General features: G+C 38.3%; 1 protein-coding gene across 1 annotated transcript; it reads right to left on the bottom strand.

Annotated features, from left to right (window-relative positions):
• Nucleotides 1-420: 420 nt before the first annotated feature.
• LOC103720486 (uncharacterized) lies at nucleotides 421-3,366 on the bottom strand. The gene is made up of 3 exons (XM_008810202.6): nucleotides 2,818-3,366; nucleotides 1,802-2,702; nucleotides 421-931 (listed from the first exon to the last, which is right to left on the bottom strand). The coding sequence occupies exons 1-3, from the start codon at nucleotides 3,118-3,120 to the stop codon at nucleotides 675-677; spliced, it is 1,461 nt and encodes a 486-aa protein (XP_008808424.3). The 5' UTR covers nucleotides 3,121-3,366; the 3' UTR covers nucleotides 421-674.
• Nucleotides 3,367-21,482: the final 18,116 nt, after the last annotated feature.

Genomic DNA, 21,482 nt, shown 5'->3' on the forward strand with positions numbered 1-21,482 from the left:
AACTCACACCACTCTTGTGTTGCTAAAAATAAAGGAAAGACATACAAGCATAAACTCCCCAGGCTATTTGCCCCCAAAAAATGATCTGATTTAAATATAGAGAACACCCCACTACAAATAGATGTCCATTTTTAAATTTTTTCCTTCATCATCCCTCTTCATATGCCTGGGGTTTATCTGGTCCTAGATACATTTTGCCAACTCTTCTTAGTTGTCTGAACATGTTAGTCAGACAGACTCTGTCCTTCCTCCCTTTGCCCTGTCCATTTCTATCTTGTAGATTCAGGAACAATTATTCACCAGTGTGTTTCTAGACAAACATTCAATGGTTGGGGACTAGAAAGCATAGTTAACAAAAATACAACATAAACTTGCTCTGATTTTGTACCATTCTGCAACCAAAAAGTTTCAAGCATTCAATGAATAATGAATGGTAGTGGTTATATAAAGCATAGTTAACAAAGATGTGCAAAGATGGAACTCATAAATGCAACATAGCCACCAGATAGAAGTTCATAATATTTCATAATGAGATATTTTCAATTCTCCAGAAATTTAAAGCATACAAGCACCAGAATTTTATGACATGGTAGTTTCTCTTCAAAATCCAGACCATCATCCACTAGCCTTGCCTAAAAACCATGTGCACGTTCAAAGCTGTAAGTTTTTCAGATTCACGATCTGATGTTCCATTCCTGGTTCATGGGAGCGATAGAAAGGGATGAAGCCAATTGATGCATTTCGAGCCCAATGTCATCATCGGTCATGACGGATGATGGACCATTGGAGATTTCTCCGCTGTCGCTATTGTACCATTCAGGGGCCACCATTGTTGCAAGCATTGTGGGCGCCGGTCTTGTATCGAACAGCATGGTTATGTCGTCATGCACAGGACTGATCTCATTTGTCACTTCGCTCCTCATCTCAATTCCTGGAAGAAGAATGGTCAGTGAGAGGCCAATGGCATCACAGAACAAAAGGTCTCTTTTAGAACATTGCTTCACATATAACTAGGTCCTTATAGAGATTAACAATGACACCGGTCCATACAACAAAAGTAAGAAGCAAAAGATGGAAAGGTTGAGAATTATGAGCACAAGGATGTTATGCAGCGAGCCAGCAATGTAGTAGTTTCACAGTTGATGTTGGAATTGGATTCTTATAAAACTATTTTTTTCCCTTTCACCAATTTTCTGGGTCCATAATCCAGGAACAATGAAGAATTAGGCAGGTATTCAATGACTGCCGAACTATGACTTTGTTGGTGAGTTAAAAACAGGCATACAAACATGAAGTAGATTTCAGAAGATGATAATGATGTCCAGTGTTAAAGCTAGAGAAGTTGGAGAGAGGGTCGACCAGTTAAAAGTATCATTAGGAGAACCAAAAACAGCCAGTGTTCTGATATTCCTTCTGTCTGTACGGACACAAGACCATTAAATAGATGCCCAAGGGAATGGGAATAGAAGAGATGGCCACAGGAGCTCCAAAAAGAGCTAAACTTCCAAACTTCCTGGTGTCACAACATAAAAAAAATCCCCTACCGTACCGTATTAACAGAAAAACATAGGAATTCAGAGAGGGAGACATTTATTATGGATGGCAGAACATGAATTAAAGAACTAAAAATATAGAACGGTCCAGAAGATGGCTAGAGATGAATAAAGATTGAAACTTTATGCATTACCATCTGAATTCCATTAGTCAATGATCTAGTCTTACTGCATTGAATGACATTTTCATATGGTTTAATGACAAAAACCTTCACCGCACGCAGCCAAAATGGAGAGATGGAACTCACCATTAATGGAAGAGTCGGAGCCGTCCAACTTACTGAGAGATTCCTGAACCGAGCCCTGAAGGGGAGAAAAGGTGCCACCTTTTCTGACGTCGTTACCACCGAGGTGACCGTTCCCACCCTGTGCTCCGGCGGCCGGCGGCGGCTGAGGCTGCAGGTCCGCCCTCGGAATCTCAACACCACGCTGCAGCTCCCGTATCATGTCGTCCAGCAGCCCAGTGCTGCTCGACCGGAGCAGCCCGATGGAAGCACCGCCGCAGCCGCCGCCCGTCTCCCCCAGTATTTGGCTTGAAGGGAGCTCGCCCCTGAAGGGCATCTGCATCGAAGAAGGTGATGGATTGACAACCAAACTCCCCAATTTGCAGTGCATCGCCTGCTGCGGCTGAAATAAAGGGCTCGGCGGATTCGGCGAAACAGGGCAGGAAAGAGAGAACTGCGGCGGCGGCTGAGCCGGCGAAACAGGGCAGGAAATAGAAAACTGCAGCTGCGGCTGGTGCTGAGATGGAAACAGGGGAGGAGAAGGAGGCAGGACAGGGGAGGAGAGCGGGAACTGGGAAGGAAGACCGTTCGAGAATTGGTTCTGAGCAAGGAGAGGGATGGGCGCGGTCGCGGAGGGGGACGACGAGAACGCCACCGTCGGAGAAGGAGAGGACGGGAAGGTGATCGGGTGCAGCAATGAGAGCGGCGGAGGGCGGAGCCGGGCGCGGGGAACGGGAGCAGGCAGCGGCGTGGGAGGATCCGGAGAGGCGGGATAGGAGGTGGCGGGAGGGCGGAGGTGGTAGCCGTGCTGGAGTAAAACCTGCCGCTGGACCTCCGGCGGGTACAGAGGCAGCCCCGCACGCTTCCGCCGCTTGATCCGCGTGTTCCAGTAGTTCTTGATCTCATTATCCGTCCTCCCCGGTAACTACAAAACAAAAAGGATTCATGTATGAGAAAGCAGCAAAGAATGGTTGTTGGAAGAAAGAAGAGAAGATATTAGAGAGAGAAGATAAAGAAGAAGGATGAGGAGCAGGAATTACTTGGGCGGCCATGCGAGCCCACTTGTTGCCGAGCTGAGCGTGGAGGTGGAGGATAAGGAGCTCCTCCTCGGGGGTGAAGGGGCCCTTCCTGAGGTTGGGGCGGAGGTGGTTGGCCCAGCGGAGGCGGCAGCTCTTGCCGCAGCGGTTGAGGCCGCTGTTCTTCTGGACCGCGTTCCAGTTACCCTCCCCGTACTTCTTCACGTACTCCATCAGGATCGCGTCCTCTGCCGCCGTCCACGGCCCCTTCTTCAGCGCCGCCGCCGCCGCCGCCGATGACTCCTCCGCCCCTCCTCCGCTCTTCATCTCGTCAACTCACCACCCCCTCCTCTCCCCCGCACCCCCCCTCCCCCCCTCCCTCCCCTCTATACCAACGATTTCGACCCGAAGAACGCAAAGAGAGAGCGAGAGAGAGAGAGAGGAGGAGGAGGGAAGATCCTGCTTCTGTGAGTTATTTGTCGCCTTCCATTCGGAGAGGAGGGGGCCTGGAGAAGGTTGGGATATGAGAAAAAAGGGGAGGGCCGGGGCTCAGAAAGGAAAAGGCGCTCTTTATTTCGCTGTAACAAAAGCTCCCTGTTGACCGGGACTTGTCGTTCCGGTCCACAGGATAGCCTATCTTATAACTTATGGTCGCTAAGGGAAGAATTTAAGCGTGAAAAAAACAAGAGAACGCCCCATCCATACGACGTCTTTTTTTGATAGACTCCAGCCGGTTCGTTAATGTACCCAGCCCGCAAATCTCCACGGCAATTTTACAGCTCTTGTTGCCATTTACTCAACTAGAACTCCATGCCAATCGAATATTTGCTGTAAATCCGGCAAAACAGGACCTTGTCCGATGCGTATGTGCTTATTCTGGTGATCAAGAAATACATGATTAGCTAATGATTTGGATGGACAAGACTTTTTTTATCGTCTGAAGTTTTAATTAAAAAAAATAAATATTTTCTTATCTCCAAAATTTTAGTTGTCTTAAATTTTTTAAAATATTTTTTTGTGAGATAGTATTTCCAAAAAATTACATATTTTCAAAACTATCACGTCTCTTCGATCTTCCGGATAAATAGACTCCTCCGAAATTAATTCAAAAATAATCCAATCCGTCTCTCTCATTGGTACTCTCTTCCGAGAATTTCTTCTATAGAAAGAGAGTTCTTCCACTCTTCAACTTCTTCCACTTTTCAACTTTCTGATTTTTATCTTTTTTTATTTCTAGGCAACTAAAAAAATCGGTCGGATCAAGCCTCCTCAGTGATCGTGCTCGTTAGGGGACAAATCATGTTCTTAAAGCAGTGTTTATCGTGCGTCTCAATCCAGACAAGCTCTTTTCGATCTTCTAAAATTATTTTAATGAATTATTTTTTTATAATACTATTGTAAAATAACGATATAGCAATTTCTGGGCAATAGTTTTCCAACAGTCTAAGAACGCGATCTTGATTATATTAGAAATTGTTATTTGAATGTTTATTAAATTTAGTTCAATTGCATAGGACTAAATTTGGTTTAATTAAATAGAATTAAAAAGTTGTAAAAGTTTTTTTTTTACAAAAATCAATTCTTTTAGAAAGCTATATTGCTCTGAAAATTATGCAAACAGATATTTTGCAACTTTAAAAATCATATAGAAATTTTCTGCAAATTTAAAATATTTGCAGAATTTTTATGCAACTTTAAAGTCCGTGCAGAAATTTTCTTCAGATTAAAAATCTATATAGACAATTACTACAGCTTTAAAATCCGTGCAGATTTTCTACAACATTAAGCTCTGTGCAATCTATTTTCTATAATTTTTAATTTTTGTGCAGAATTTTCTGTATCTTTAAAATTTGTGCAAAAACTTCTGTATTTTAAAAGTTGTACAGAAACTATTGTTGCTTCAAAAACTGTACTTTAAAAATCTGCAGAAATTACAAAGTTACATTACTTGTTATATTTCTTAGTATGGTTATTTAATTTTATTGATATTATTACTCTTTATTAAATTTTTTGTAAAACCTAAAATTTAACTCAAAAGCTTACGAATCAAAAAAGTACTAACAAAAAGATAAACCGACATATCTGGATTCGTCACAAAATTTGTAAGACAATTCAAAAAAAGTAATGTTATTTTCTTAGAATTTGTCAAGTATGAGAAAAACTTTGTAGATCATTTAACCAAGGATTTGTTTAGAAGTGGGTCCTAGATTCATCTAAGGGGATGTGCTTAAGCCCACTATTTGGTCACCGACGGTGGATACCCGAGCTCTATGATTGGAGATCTTATGAAGGCGGCTCAATGTGGTAGAAACGAAACTGATTGAGTGATCATGTCAGAGCACATTTTTCGAAGTATATCTCCTCCTGTCCCTATGATGAGTGCTCTCATGACAAAAAAATATATTGAAAAGGTTCAGTTATACTCTTAATAAGTCTAAGATAGAAAATCTACAAGGTAATAGGTCACAAATACCCTTGGAGGACTTATCACTGTGAAAAGTATCGTATAGGCTGCGACTAGAGGTTTGGCTTAACTATCATAAACTTCTCATAAAAAGTCAAGGTACTAAGTGCAAAGCCTTTAAATGGAGCTGACCGCATAAAAAGATCAAATTAATTCATACTGTGTGTGTAATAAGTAGAAATCTAAGTCAAATGACCTAGTTCAAGGTCTAATCTACTATAATTCCCTCAGATAAATACTATCAATACTAAATGAGGTTTAAGTCCATATGACACCTCACCCATCTTTCATGGGGGATTGTTGGAGTTTTAATTTAAAAAGAAAATTATATTTTTTTTATCCTCTAAACTTTAGTTGTTTTAAATATTTTAAAATACCTTTTTGGGAGATGCCTTTTTCAGAAGAGTTGTGAATTTTCGAAAGAGAATGTTGGTTTCCAAAAAAATATGGTATTTCTGAAACATTATGTATCTTCGAAACCATCATGTCTCTTCGGTCTTCGGGATAGAGTCTATAAATAGACTCCTCCAAGATTAATTCAAAAATAATCCAATCCCTCTCTCTCTCACTGATACTCTGTCTTCCAAAAGTTTCTTCTACGGACAAAAAGTTTTTCCACTCTTCAACTTTCTGCTTTCTATCTTTCTTTATTTTCTAGACAACTGGAGGAGTCGGTCGGATCCAGCTTTCCCAGCGATTGTGCTCATTAGAGGAGAATCGGGCTAAGCCGAATTGTTGTATCTTGGAGACGAGATCACTGCAAACCTACACGTAGAAGCCAAATCACGTTCTTAAGGCAGTGTATATCACACGTCTCGATCCAAGCAAGCTCTTTTCAATTTTTTAATTTTATTCTAGTAAATTATTTCTTTATAATACTTCTATAAAATAAAAATATAATAGTTTCGAGGCAAAATTATTTTCAACAACATCGACATCTGTCACTCACGTATCCTTCTTATGAGAATACAAGGATTTGGATGGTTTTTTGAGCTGCGATTCTGGTTGTGTATGTTCATATTTGATGGACTAGAGGAATGGTGCACTTCTACAAGCTCTTGGTATTGTCCTTTGGAATGGATTGTTATACAACAAAAGTTTGTGTAATCATAGTTTAATGTATACCTGGATATATGACAACCTAACGTATATTTAATTTCTCTTGTTCCCTAAAATTTTGCTAGATACTGAAGTTGTCATACATAGATGATTTTGCTTCAGAAAAAAAGACAACTATTGTAGCATACATGTTCTCTCGGTGTCAATGAGCTTTTGATAGACAGCGTTCTCTCAAGTCAACTGGACCAAAGCTGATTGGATTAAAAAATACGACGCTATGGAAGCCGAGTGCCCTTATTCCTAGGTTGGTGGTTTGACTCGTTGTGTAGGGTCGGACAATGTGGTAGCCTTCAGGAGAAATGAATAAAATTCTTCAGTTTGCACTTGTGCAAGCTAGAAACAATTTTAGAAAGGATATAAGAGTGCGATCAAATCTAAAGTACCTAATCGAGGTAATCTAAAATTCAAATTTGCATTCACTAAAATTGAAGTCTGTTACAAAAAAAAAAAATTTAAAAAACAAAAATTAATAAAACAACATAAAATCTCTTACATATATATATATATATATATATATATATATATATATATATATATATATATATATATATATATATATATATATATATATATATATATATATATATATATATATATATATATATATATACTGCCACAACGAATGACTGATACAATTCTAGTGTGAATGCATCTAAAAAAAATCAAAAAATTAACAAGTCATAAAGCGCTCTAGGCAACTCCCTCTCACCAGTCTAGAAAACTCCTTCAGAGTAATTTGTCTCGAACGAAGCCATCCAATCCACACTTCTATTAGTCTTTCTATAGACATGCTTGACTTGAAAGGCTATGTCTCCATCTACCATGCCCCAAATGTCTCGAAGTAGGGGATGGCAGCCACGCCTGTAATCTGTGACCGATCATCGTAACTGAGTTACCTTTGAGCAGGATTGCATTGGCCAGCAGTATGCACCACACCAACCTACTCAGGCTGTCCACAGCTCCGCCCCAGAGATAGAAATATTGAAAATAGGGCACCTACTGGCTACTATCATCCTAGAGTTCAGGCCTCTAATCACAAAGCCCATATCACTCCTTCTGTCTCCATCCAAAATATATCCATCAAAGTTGATTTTGAGAAAACATATTTAAATATATCCAAAAATATATTTACTTTTTCAGCAAGGAACAGTTGAATCTCTGTGAGGCTCCCAAATCCAAACTTCACTGCCAAAATCTTATCAGGCTGATTTTTGTAAACATACAAAAAGAAATCAATGATAATGAACTCATCTCCATTAACTCACGGCAATGCATGATGCTTTCAAACTGGAAGTCAGGCATCTTTAGTCAACTTAATATTAGTGAATAAATATGTTCGGATCTTGCATGGGCTTTTCGAGCATTCACATCAGGAGTCGTCATATAAAAAGATACTTTCACAAAAAAACAAAATAATAAAAAACGAGTGCAATTCAAATATCTTTACTGTAGTTGGTGGCTCGTTTGTTTGATTTGAAAAGAGTTTGACGTTTTTGAATGGAAGCTAAATATATTTCTATTCTCATAAATAAATATATATATATATATATATATATATATATATATATTGAAGTAACTGTCTTAATATTTACTCTTGCTACAGTAGATACTTTGTACTTTAACACCATGCATACGAGTGAGTTGAGCGATTGTCTGGTAGTCACAACCCTTTTCCAAGTGGAAAAGGCTTCAAAGTCAATATTCACATATATATTAATGATGCCACTATACATGTCTTTCTAGGGAAGCAAAAAAAAAAATGCTTTGGGAGAAGAGAAATCTAACAACCTCGGGCTCGTTTGGTTCGCAGGAAAAGGAGGGGGGAAAGTGTGGTCAACGGAAAAGTAATGAAATGCCTCTTGTTTGGTTGGAGTTTTCAAAGGAGAGAGATGGGAAAGTTGTATTCCCATGGGAATATGATTCCCACATTTCATGGAAAAGTCTTTCCCATGAGAAACATGGGAAAGTTACTTTCCCATGAGGTGGGAATCACTCCTTTTTTATTTTTTCCCAAAAAGACCCCTCAGCATTAAAGAAGCATTAAAGAGGCATTAAAGACCTAATTTTTATTAAGGGCATAATAGGAATTATACTTAACTTTCCTAGGAAAGTGGATGGTCAACCAAACATAAGCACTTTGGAAATTTGTCACTTTCCCATGGTTAACCAAACATGCCAAAAGTACTTTCCTAGGTATCCTCTTCCTAGGAATCTGATTCCCAGAAATCATATTCCTAGGAGGGAAAATACTTCCCGCGAACCAAACGAGCCCCTCAGGTTTGTCCCAGTCATTACACCTCTTGATTTAGTAATTAAAGGTCTTGGGTTCCATTTCTTTTATTTTTAAAAAAAATTAGAGAATTGCCCCTCCCTCCATCACCTATATGTGACTAGGATTCAGATATTGAATATCATCAATCCAAAAACCTTACTAGAAACACTAGGTAATGCCCATCAAAAGCATATTTTCAGTTTAATTTTTGGATGGTGTGTTTAAAATTTTGATTAATTAATTTTAAATATATATTTTTTTTAAAAAAAAAGGGAAAACTCTCGAGCTCCAGCTTGCATAAATCGGAGGTTAATGGAACAATATATTTAAAAAAAATATTTTGATTTAAATTTTAGACTTAATGTTTTGACTATTAATATAATAATTAAAAGAATAATGTAATCTATGGGGGAGTATGATGGAAGAATAAATGGTAGGAGAATAAATTTCAATAGGTCAAAGATGATCTTCACATTAGCTGGTACAAAATCCAGTTTTTCTGGGGGCGCATTGGAAATTTCGCTCCACATGAAGGTGATTTTGCATTATGGCCTGCTTTATTCTCCGTCGTACAATATCAGGCCAGCCTTTTCTTTTCGTTTCTTTTTCTTTTTATTCCAGAAATGGTCTAGTTTTGGAACTACAAGTACCTATATCTTGGCCCCACATGAGGAAACACTTTATCCTTAACTGATGCTGAATGCACAATTTTCTTCTTTTTACGGCGGACAGTGCATATATTTTTTACATTATATTATTTGCAGAGTGCTGACTGAGAAAAAAAATTATATTGAATCATTTGACTGTATCTATTGGCCAGGGATCAAAACATCCCAAAATTTTAAAACTGAATTGTTTTTTTTTTACTTGCAGAAGTGCAAGGAGGATGGTAAACTATGTTGTCACAAATTTAGAGTTTTGAGAATAGATTGGGTAAATTAAAGACTTGGAACTCCCAACAAATAAATCCAGGAAATTTATTAAAAATTTAACGAGTAATGAATTGATTTATTTATGCAAAATAATTTGAGAATCACCTGATAAAGAGAAAAACCAAGAATAATATATTTTTTTTTATTACTCAATGTTTTGCTAATGAATGCTCAGTGAATATCGCCTCTATAGTTAATTATTGAGTTGCGAAACTAGGTTTAGAATGTCTAATGAACCTTCCATAGGCACCTAACAGGTGCCCAAATCATTTTCCTAAGAACATAAGTAAACTGTGTTGTTTCTGCTAAATTCCCTCAAATGGATCTAATGATATCCTCCATCTTATGTCTCCAAGGAGCCGAATAGGTGATAGGCATTGGACATAATCCGCTTACAATGGGTTATTTCATTTTGGAAGTGTACCATAGTTACAATCTTCGGAACAATGATAGAACTAAAGCCTGAAGGTATTGAAGATGGCCAAAGAGTTAAAATTTGCTAAGTCACTAGATTCTCAGTTCTGTACCTTACCCAGTAATATGCTAATATCAACTTCTAGATTGTAGCCCAATAATTTAAATGGACCTTTGGCTTTTTAGCCTTGCACAAGGCAATCCAACTACTAATTTTGTTGGTAAGATTAAGGACATTTTTGGTTGGAGAGAATTGGACTCTCGAATAGAAATAAAAATGAGTGACTTCCATTCCAAGTATTTGATTGGAGGGAGTTCCATTTTCATTTCTATTTCAGAAAAAATAGAAATACCTCAATCCTTCCAAAATGTAATCCGGACTCTCCTCTAGTATTCAAATCCCACTCCAATTCCGGATGGAAGGTAAAAAAACAAAGAAATAATAGTCCTTCCTTTTTATCTCTCTTACTCTCTCTCTCTCTCTCTCTCTCTCTCTCTCTCTCTCTATGTGAATTTTGAAGCTAGAATTACTCTTTTGGCACCGATGTAGTCTCTAATCCGTTACAATTTGCCGCGAATGTAGTCTCTGAGATAACAACTCTTCAAAATGGTGGCCGATTTCCTTTTGAATGGCTCTTCACTGCCCAATCGAATAGTTGTGCTCCGCTCCCCCTTGGTTCTTGTAATCGCACAACTACGTCAACAAAAGAAATAGAAGTGTCATTAAAAATCTCAATTAGTTTAATTGCTGATGCAATGCATCCGTTTTTCTTTTGAAAAAAACAGAATTTGAGCCCTCAACCTTGCCTGTATTGTACATACACCTTCAGCATTTTAAAAAATTTCAATCGAGAAGAACATCAATTCAATTTTTGTTGCAATCCGACCCTTGCATCCCTCTCCACAATCATATTCAAATGGCCAAAATATCCCCAACATATCTTCTTTTGCTTTTTTACCTCGCTTTCTCTTCCTTTCTCTTCCTCTAGAGAGCGAGGCATGTTGGCTTGGTGCCACCAACACCACCATCATCGCCTCATCGGCGTGCCCACTCTACTCCCCCCCTTTCTCTATAACATCCTCTACGCCTTCACCAACGCCAATGCCCATTATGGTGCCCTTGCTTACTACTACTGGACGCGCAACCCAACCCCCATCCCCCCCACTTGCTTCACCTTTCCTCATCCTCAAGGCCTGAACTCACCTCTGGAAGTCAAGGCAAGGGCTGAGGTCCATGCAATGTCGTTGAGCCTGGCTACAATTCCGATATTTTTTTCTGCGAACTCTCTAATCACCATTCTAAGTTTTCCTGCCAACATTGCTAGCAGCATGGGCTATCTTAGCTCTCCATTGTTGCATGGTCCAACTTATGGGTCATTGCCTCATGTTTCAAACTCGTATTTTGGATTAACTTCTCATGGGGAAAATATTGGACACCTCGATCTCAGGCCGGACCGACCTCCCTGACCTAGGACATGAACCGAGATGAACGACTTTAGCTCTAACCGGGGAGTTGCCAGCTGAGGAGAACCATCAGCACACATCGACCAGGGCTGGCCGTCCAAATAACCGACAACTTTAGCAGTCCGCAGTCGTAGCAGCCTCACATCCTGAGTCAAACCTGCGCCCCACTTGGGCCACGCAGACTGACCCCTGCGCTGCGACTATACCACCGAGAACTGCCTCGCATCATTGCACGTTATGTCAGTCCGAGTAACGATATATAAGACTAGCTTTCCCATACAAAATGGGCAACTCGGAGGACTTGAGGTACACGCATGATAAGAACTCACTATCATTCGTAGAGACCACCCTTTGTTGAGATCTCTCATTTCCATACTATTGCCTCATTATTCTGACTAAGGCATCGGAGGGTCCTCCACTGGAAATTCTGCAGTAAGTGAACTTCTTGCAGGCCATCTAGCGGAGGAGACCAGTGCCCAACGCCTCATCCAACCCGCTCAGCTCACCTCCAACTGATCTTAGGGTCATCCGAGCTGCACTCCTACCTCGGTCCGAATTTGGTGGTAACAATTTCTTTGGTAACTGATGTTTTTGACTTCAAATACTCTTGGGAGCACTCAATTTTCTGCGAGTTCATTTGGTTGGAGATAATCTGGTATAGAAAAATAAACTCAGTGTAAGACATCATATTTAGTGCGAAAGAAAGATAAGAGAAATGGTAAAAAATAGTGAATCTATGCTTGTTTTAGTGAGAAAGAAGGAAAAAAAAATACCAACATAGAGGAGGGTATTTTTTTCCCCATGTCGGATTATCGAGTAGAGGTAATCTAAAATTGACATTGCTTGATGAAAATGCCCCATTTATATTATATTAATTATATTATATAACTAATATTAATTATATAATATATATTATATTAATATTATATTAATATATTATATTAAATGTATTATATTAAGTAAATATTAATATTAATATATTTATTAGTAAATATTAATAATTAATATATAATTAATAAATACTTATTAATTATTCATAAAGTTAATATTAGATTTATTACTAATTAATATATTTATAAAATTTATAATTCACATATTTATTCATATACCAAAAAATACTAAAATTTATTTATAATAAAAAATATATTTTCTAATGTCTATAATTCATTGGACATTTCTGGGCTATTTTTTGTTCTCTTATTTTTCAACAAAAACAGTGGACAATCCACCAATTCCATAATAGAAAGAAGGGTGCACAAAAGAGGAAGAAGAGATAGGATTAAAAAAGAAAAAAGAGAGGGAAAAAAAAAAGGAGGAGAAGAAAAAGGAAACAAGGATCACACAGAGGTGAGGGGTTGCCGGCCAACATCAATCTCTACGTCAACAAAGACCAGGCAACCAAAAACAAAAACATCCCCTCAGAACGAAGACCGTATTCGCACACGCATCTCGAGCTGCACACTAAACACGTTCTTCTTCTCCCGTTTTGATTTGTTTTGGTTCCATGCAAATCATGAGCTTGAGAAATGCTTCTCTCTTCAGGATCATAAAAATGTCTTAGATGTTGCCTTTAGTAACTTCATTTCCCTTTCAGCTGAATGGCCTTGTGAAGACCAAGAGCATCTTGCTATTTTGAAATATTCTGCTCTCGGTTTTCAGCTGGTGAACAAGTTTGGAGGGACAGTTCTTCATATCAAGTTTGTAGTGTAGAGAAGATACAAGGGGGAGGCTAGGAGGATCTGTCAAATGAGAACTACTTTCTACGAGGATAGAACTAAATCTGAGATTGTACTACTAAAATAAGATTTAAAAGAACACTGCTTCTTTTTCTTTCCCCTTAACCCACCTCTCATAATAGAGGATATGCTCCATTGTTCCCCAAAGAATGCAAATAGCTGCTAGAAACCTGGATGTTGGACATCTTGGATATCTCTCCCACCACCAACGACCCTTAGAATAACCTCCTAGCCTCGAGCTCAATGATGACGAGGCCCTCAAGATGCATGATCTCGATCATTGGAGAGGATCGATCGGAATCATTAGAAATAGAGCTGCTGATCATGAGCCGGGCGTCGGGCCTAATCTAAATTTATTTTTAGTTGGGCTTCGACCGAGTCTATTTAAAATTTGCTATTTTCTATACTTAAGTCTGGTCCATGATCAGCTTTACTTAAAAAATTGACGTAAGTCATAAGGAGAGTGAAAACTGTCGAAAAAATACAATTTTGTAGGAAAAATACTCCTTTACTTTGTGAGATTACAAACTCAACCAAATATGACCAACTATGTGCAAGTTTATGAATACAAAGTCTATGTAAGCTAGTCACCACAAATACCAATGCTAGGCAAGCAAAATGTATGGACTGATTTTAAGTGGCAAAACATCAAACACATAGAAGGCATACACAAGAGACACAAGATTTAATATGGTTCGGCATATAGCCTACATCCACGGATCATGCTCCGATCAAACTTCCACTATAATAAACAAATTACAGTGATTTCTACTCAAGTATCAACATATATCACTTGAGCCAACGCAATCCAAAAAAGAGAAGAAAGACAAGGGTTACCTCATGAGCATGAACAAGCCAACTCCAACATAAAATCTTCCAAACAACTTGTTGGAAGAAACTACACCCTTGAAAACACAAGCTTCAATGAGTATCAATGGACATAGGAGTAGGACACACAAGCTCTCCCCAAACCCTAGCCGTCTTTCCTCACCAAGAGCTCTGATTTTCATGCTTCTGTTTTTATACCCAGAAAAAACAGCACCCAGGTTTTAAAGTTGGGCTTAAAATGACTTAAGAGGTTCCATGGGCTTGGACCAAAAGAAAGGGCCCAAACTACATAACAATCTCCCCCTCCAAGCCCATGAGGGAGGAGAACCAACTAATGACTCCTCACCGGGAGCCTAAACCCGCCAACTTGGCGCAAAGCTCAAACTTTTCTTTAGTAAGCACTTTGGTCATCATGTCAGAAGGATTCTTATCTGTGTGTATCTTCTCAAGCCGCACTTGTTGCTTCTCTACTACAACACGTAGCCAATGATACCTCACATCTATATGCTTCGTACGAGAGTGATGCGTAGCATTTTTACTCAAATCCATAGCACTCTGACTATCACAAAACACCACAAACTTGTCTTGCGATATCCCAAGCTCAAGAAGAAATCTCTTCATCCATAGCATTTTCTTGGTGGCCTCTGTAGCAGTAATATACTCTGCCTCTGTAGTGGACAATGCAACACATTTTTGAAGCTTTGACTGCCATGAAACAGCTCTCTCAGCAAATGTGAACAGATATCCTGAAGTGGACTTCCTGTGGTCTAAATCTCCTGCCATATCAGAATCTGTAAAACCCTCTAACACTGGTTTGTAGCCACCAAACCTCAAGCACAACTCAGAAGTACCCCTCAAGTACCTGAAATTCCATTTCACACCTTCCCAATGATCTCTGCCCAGATTTGAAAGAAACCTGCTAACCACACCAACTGCTTGGGCAATATCTGGTCGTGTGCACACCATAGCATACATAAGACTCCCCACAGCTGATGAATATGGAATGGCCTCCATGGATTTCCTTTCATCTTCAGTAGATGGACATGAGCATTTAGAAAGTTTAAAGTGACTAGCAAGAGGAGTGCTAACTAACTTAGCATTTGCCATGTTGAATTTTTGAAGCACTCATTCAACATATTTCTCTTGTGACAACCACAATTTCTTTGCCTTCCTATCATGATAAATTTGCATGCCCAAAATTTGTTGTGCTGCACCTAAATCTTTCATATCAAAAGACTTAAATAAAGCTTCTTTTAACTTCACAATCATTTTTGCATCCTAATCCAAGATAAGCATATCATCTACATAGAGCAAGAGAATAATAAAGTTTCCATCACTAAACTTCTTGAAGTAAATACAATGATCTACATCTGTTCTTTTGTACCCATGATCGACCATGAATGAGTCGAACTTCTTGTACCACTGCCTTGGTGTTTGCTTAAGCCCATAAAGATTTTTCTTCAACTTGCAAACCAAGTCCTCTTTACCTTTCACCTCAAACCCTTCAGGGTGAGCCATGTAGATCTCTTCCTTCAAATCACCATGAAGAAATGCAGTTTTAACATCTAATTGCTCTAGCTCAAGGTCCAAACTAGCTGTCAAACCCAAGGCAACTCTGATAGAACTCATCTTCACAACCGAAGAAAAAATCTCATCAAAGTCAATGCCTCTCTTCTGACCAAAGCCTTTAACAACCAACCGGGCTTTGTGTTTCACTAGCTTTCCATTGCCATCCTTTTCAACTTGAACACCCATTTGTTCTTCAATGCTTTTCTGCCTCTAGGAAGCTCCACAAGCTGATAAATGTCATTTTTCAGCAAAGAGTTCATCTCTTCTTGCATAGCTCTTATCCAACTAACCTTATCTTCATGAGACTATGCTTCTTGAAAACTCTCTGGCTCCCCCTCACTAGTAAACATAATGTACTCTGAAGCAGGATACCTTGATGATGGTGTATGCTCTCAGCAGATCTCCTGACCTGAGGTTCTGCACTTTCTTGTTGAGTAGACTGCTCTTCCTGCTCACTAACCTCATCTTCAAGCATCTCATCATTACCCATATCCATTTCTGACATATCATTGCCACTAGTTTCCGGTACCTCATCTCTGCTAGATTCATATTGTACCTCTCCCCCATCTGTAGTATGCTGCAAAGGTGTCGGAATAGATACAAAATCGATAGCATCTTCTACCACATCCTTAGATTTCTCGGCCATTTCAGCATCTTCAAAGGTTTGACCTTCATGAAAGACCACATCTCTACTTCTGATAATTTTCTTCACTGGATCCCATAATCTGTATCCAAACTCTTCATTGCAATAACCAATAAAGATACAAGGAAGTGTCTTATCATCAAGCTTCAACCTTTGCTCCCTAGGTACATGTGCAAAAAGGCTTTGCACCCAAATACCTTCAAATGCGAATAGGAGACATCCTTTCCACTCCATATTCTCTCTGGAATATCAAAGCCCAAAGGAACTGAGGGAGATCTATTTATTAAGTAACAAGCAGTGAGAACGGCTTCACCCCAAAATGCCTTAGGTAACTTAGCCATCTTTAGCATGCATCTGACTCTTTCTACAATGGTGCGGTTCATCCTCTCTGCCACCCCATTATATTGTGGTGTACTTGAAACAGTTTTGTCATGCCTAATACCATAACCAGAGCAGTAACTTCTGAACTCTTTTGATGTGTACTCTCCTCCGTTATCACTACGGAGATACTTCAATGGTTTTTCTATCTCTCTTTTGACCATGACATGAAACTGTTGAAATAACTGAAGCACTTGATCTTTTGTCTTCAACAAATACACCTACACCTTCCTTGATGCATCATCAAGAAATGTGACAAAATACCTATTGCCACCCAAGGACTCCACCTCAATGGGTCCACAAACATCAGAGTAAACCAACTCAAGAGGATTAGATTTCTTTGAAGAAGATTTAGCAAAAGAAACTCTATGTTGCTTACCAAAAAGACAATGATCACAAGGGTTTAGAGTTTTACCTTTGGCAAAGGGAATGAGAGACATCTTTGCTAAAATTTGCAATCCCTTCTCACTCATGTGAGCCAACCTCTTGTGCCACAAGCTTGGAGACAACTCATCTTCGGTGACATACAAGTCATCTCTACACACCTTCATATGTATCTTATAAAGAGTGCAACAACGCTTTACTTTAGCTACCACAAGTGACCCTTTAGTAAGCTTCCATCTTCCATCACCAAAGCAATTCACATAACCTTGCCTATCCAAGACATTCACAGAAATAAGATTAAGGCGCAAATCGGGAACATGGCGCACATCCTTCAAGATCAAAGTACATCCGGCATTGGTTTTAATGCAAACATCACCAATTCTCACAATCTTCGAATAACTCTCATTGCCCATCTTCACATTTCCAAAGTCTCCTTCCTTGTATGAAGTGAAGAACTCTTTATAAGGAGTAGAATGGTAGGAAGCTCCAGTATCAACAACCCACTCAACTTCTTCACCAACATGCATACATTCATCCTCTTCATAAGAAAGAACTACTACTTCTTCACTTGAGCAAGTAGCCATTATATTCTTGTCATCTTCTTTCTTTTGTGTATTATTCTCTTTTTGTTGTGCTTTCCATGCATAGCAATTTCTTTTCATATGCCCCACTTTACCACAATGATAACATTTGCCTTTTTCACCAAACTTTCCTCTAGACTGAGATCTTCTCTTAAATTTACCGTGAGCTTTGTGTTCTCTACCTTGCTTCTACCCCTGTTCTCCATGACAAGAGCTTGTGCATTATCTGTACCTGCTGACTTTCTTCTTGTTTCTTTATTGAACAAGCTACTAGTCACTTGACTCATTGACAATACACCACCCGGAGCAGAGTTACTAACTGTGACAACCAATGTCTCCTAACTATCTGGAAAAGAACTCAAAAGCAATAAAGCTTGCAACTCATCTTCAAGCACCATTTTCATTGTACTCAATTGATTCACAACACTGAAATTCATTCAAGTGATCAGCAACGGGGCAACCCTCTTTAAACTTCATATTCACAAGCTTTCTGATTAAAAAGGCTTTGTTCCCAGCGGTCTTTTGCTCATATCTAGCCTCTAACTTCTTCCACAACTCATGAGCATCGGTTTCATTAGACACCTGATGAAAAACACTATCATCCAACCATTGCCTAATTGTCCCAATAGCCTTTCTATGCAACTTTTGCCAAGCTTTATCATCCAAGTCTTTAGGCCTAGCCGTTTCACCCTCTACGAGCTCATACAAATCTTTGTAATAAAGAATGTCTTCCATTTTCGGTTTCCAAATCAACTAATTTGTGTTTGTAAACTTAATCATGGTACTAGAAGAACCTTCCATCTCAAACCACACAAGTCAACCACAAGCCACACAACTTAGCTCTGATACCACTTGTAGGGAAAATACAATCTTGTAGGGAAAATACTCCTTCACTTTGTGAGATCACAAACTCAACCAAATATGGCCAACTATGTGTAAGTTTATGAATACAAAGTCTATGGAAGCTAGCCACCACAAATACCAATGCTAAGCAAGCAAAATGTATGGACTGATTCTAAGTGGCAAAACATCAAACACATAGAAGGCATACACAAGAGATACAAGATTTAATGTGGTTCGATATATAGCCTACATCCACAGGTCATGCTCCGATCAAACTTCCACTATAATAAATAAATTACAGTGATTTCTACTCAAGTATCAACATATATCACTTGAGCCAACACAATCCAAAAAAGAGGAGAAAGACAAGGGTTACCTCATGAGCATGAACAAGCCAACTCCAACATAAAATCTTCCAAACAACTTTTTGGAAGAAACTACACCCTTGAAAACACAAGCTTCAATGAGTATCAATGGACATAGGAGTAGGACACACAAGCTCTCCCCAAACTCTAGCCGTCTTTCCTTACCAAGAGCTCTGATTTTCGTGCTTCTATTTTTATACCCAGAAAAAACAGCACCCAGGCTTTACAGTTAGGCTTAAAATGACTTAAGAGGTTCCATAGGCTTGGACCAAAAGAAAGGGCCCAAACTACATAACATAACAAAAACAAAGACGTGAGAGATGGATAGAAGGGTATAGTAGATATTTTGAATATTTTAAGGCACATGACAGTCACATGAATCCTTTTATTGAAACTTGTTTCGTGATGGATGGAAGAATCACACTGCAATGAGATATAATTTTAAACATCTAATTGCAGACTTTTGAAGTACAGGAAGTGAATGCATAACACAAACAACGTTGAGATGATTAAATGATAATTTCCTTTTTTTTAATTGTACATTGACAAAATACATCACAAGTATAACTTGGATACACAGTCAGTGGTCTAATACTTAAACTTTTATTTTTCTGTTCGAATTGATAAGACTATTCCAAATCCAAACTTCTTGCTAAGCCTGACTGAAGGAGTAGGGGGGGGAGAGAAATGGCTGGAGTTCTATGTTTACTCATTCGGATGGATGATTACCAAGCTATCATCATCATTACTTTCATGTAGGGTTGGAGAGATTTATTGAAGCTGCAGAGGACGCTATTAAGGATCTAAGTCGTTCTTGAAGGTGCAGTGGAAAGGGAATGTAAAAGATAATGCTATGAAGCTTCATACATACAGGATTGTATCTTCTGCTCGAAAAAAGATTTCATCCGTACGAATTCGTCATTGGATTATACAATAATTGCTTTCAGATCTATACAGATGGACGGATTGAAAAAATCCATAGTGCTTTAAATTTTCATTGGTATCAGAAACAAAAAGCAATCATTTTTTTGGCGTGAAAGATACAATTCGAACCCATCGTTGGAAAAAAAAAAAAAAAAAAAGATGGTGGATGAGTTTGCATCTTATGCGGCTGTTATATTCTTCTAGAAATAATGCCACTACCAAATATTCCTTTATGCTTCCGAATCCGAAGTGGCGGCAGAATTTTGGCTCTCGTGTGCTGGCCCCCACTGTAACCTATTTCTTATTTGATTTTAATGCTCCTTCCATACGAAAAGAGTCGCCTCTAGGCCTGAAGCGTAGCGGGTCTCCACGTGTCCGAGCTATCACAGGATTGAATCTTGGAAACATTGAGAAAATAAAACTTCTAGGTATGCTCAATTCTATCCCCATGATACAGAACATGAAACTGAGATTCCAATTAAATCATTTGTTAAGCATGGTTCGAAAAATATCCATGAATCAATTATTAAAGATTTGCAATTGGTCCTTGATCCAAACAATAAATATATTAAAGAATTTTGGCATTAGCATGATCCGCGTGGAACATATAAAGACAGAGACTTTAAATTAAAAATTATCGAGGCTCGAGCATCTGCTGATGAAATTGCTGCTCTAAAGATTAGTGATGTTCTTGGATATGCAGAAACGCAAGATGTGGACATTCGTCATAAAGGAAAGGAATTAATCGCACCCTTGTTACGTAGTGTCAACTACTAGAGAAAAGATTTCTAATCTAGCAAGGATCAAAATGAGAAATTTTCATGCTTTGTTTTTGAATGCAACAACATGGGAGAAGGAAGAATTCACCAACATTATAGAACAAATCAAGCAACATTATGATTCGAATTTTACCAAGGATTACATGATACTGTAAAGGATGAAGATAATGATGCCTTATTGGTTGGAAGGAAGGCTGTTCTTCCATCTTTATTCCTTGGAGAAAAAGATACATAGTTCAAAATTATCAAAATGTTATGGCAATTTGCAACCGAGCAAGACCTCTTGTTTTATTTATTACTTATACGATCAGAGTAGGATGAGATACAACAATTTCTTGATCTTATTGGTGGGCAAATGGCAAGCAATAGACGTGATATAGTTACTCGACTTTTTCACATGAAAGTCGAGTAACCTTTTGGATTATTTGATTAATTGAAATCAGTTTGAAAAAGTTATTGTTAGGCATGTAATCGTTTGATACTATTTGCTATTGTATATAATTATTGCCATTTGGTACTTACAAATGTTAATATATTTCCATCTTTTCTTTCCATATTTGTTGGTCCTTGAATTTCAAAAGAGAGGGCTTCGGCCAATTTGGGGGAGCTTTTGGAGGGCCAAAAAGCACTTTTAAAAATAGGAGTGTTTGGTAAAAAATTTGGGAAGTTGTTTTAGCTTTCTGTTTTTAGTTTTTTGGGAAAAGCTCTATTTTAAAACTTTCCGGAAAAGCACTTTTAGTCCCGGTCGAAAAGCTATTTTACACAAAAATGTCTTTTTAATAATTGTTTAACCAATTTTATTATCTAGCTAGAAAATTTGTTATATTATAGAAAATTAATTTACGCTAATAATTATAATATTTTATACTTTTATTATTATATTATATTATAAATATAATATTATAATACATTATATCATAATACATTGATATGTTATGTTAAATAATTTAATATTATAATATTACTATATAATATTAGATAGCGTAGGAATAGG

The sequence above is a fragment of the Phoenix dactylifera genome, chromosome 9, assembly GCF_051530095.1.
Source record: "Phoenix dactylifera cultivar Ajwa chromosome 9, Ajwa_hap1_PhDact_Kaust_v1.1, whole genome shotgun sequence".
Lineage (NCBI taxonomy): Eukaryota > Viridiplantae > Streptophyta > Magnoliopsida > Arecales > Arecaceae > Phoenix > Phoenix dactylifera.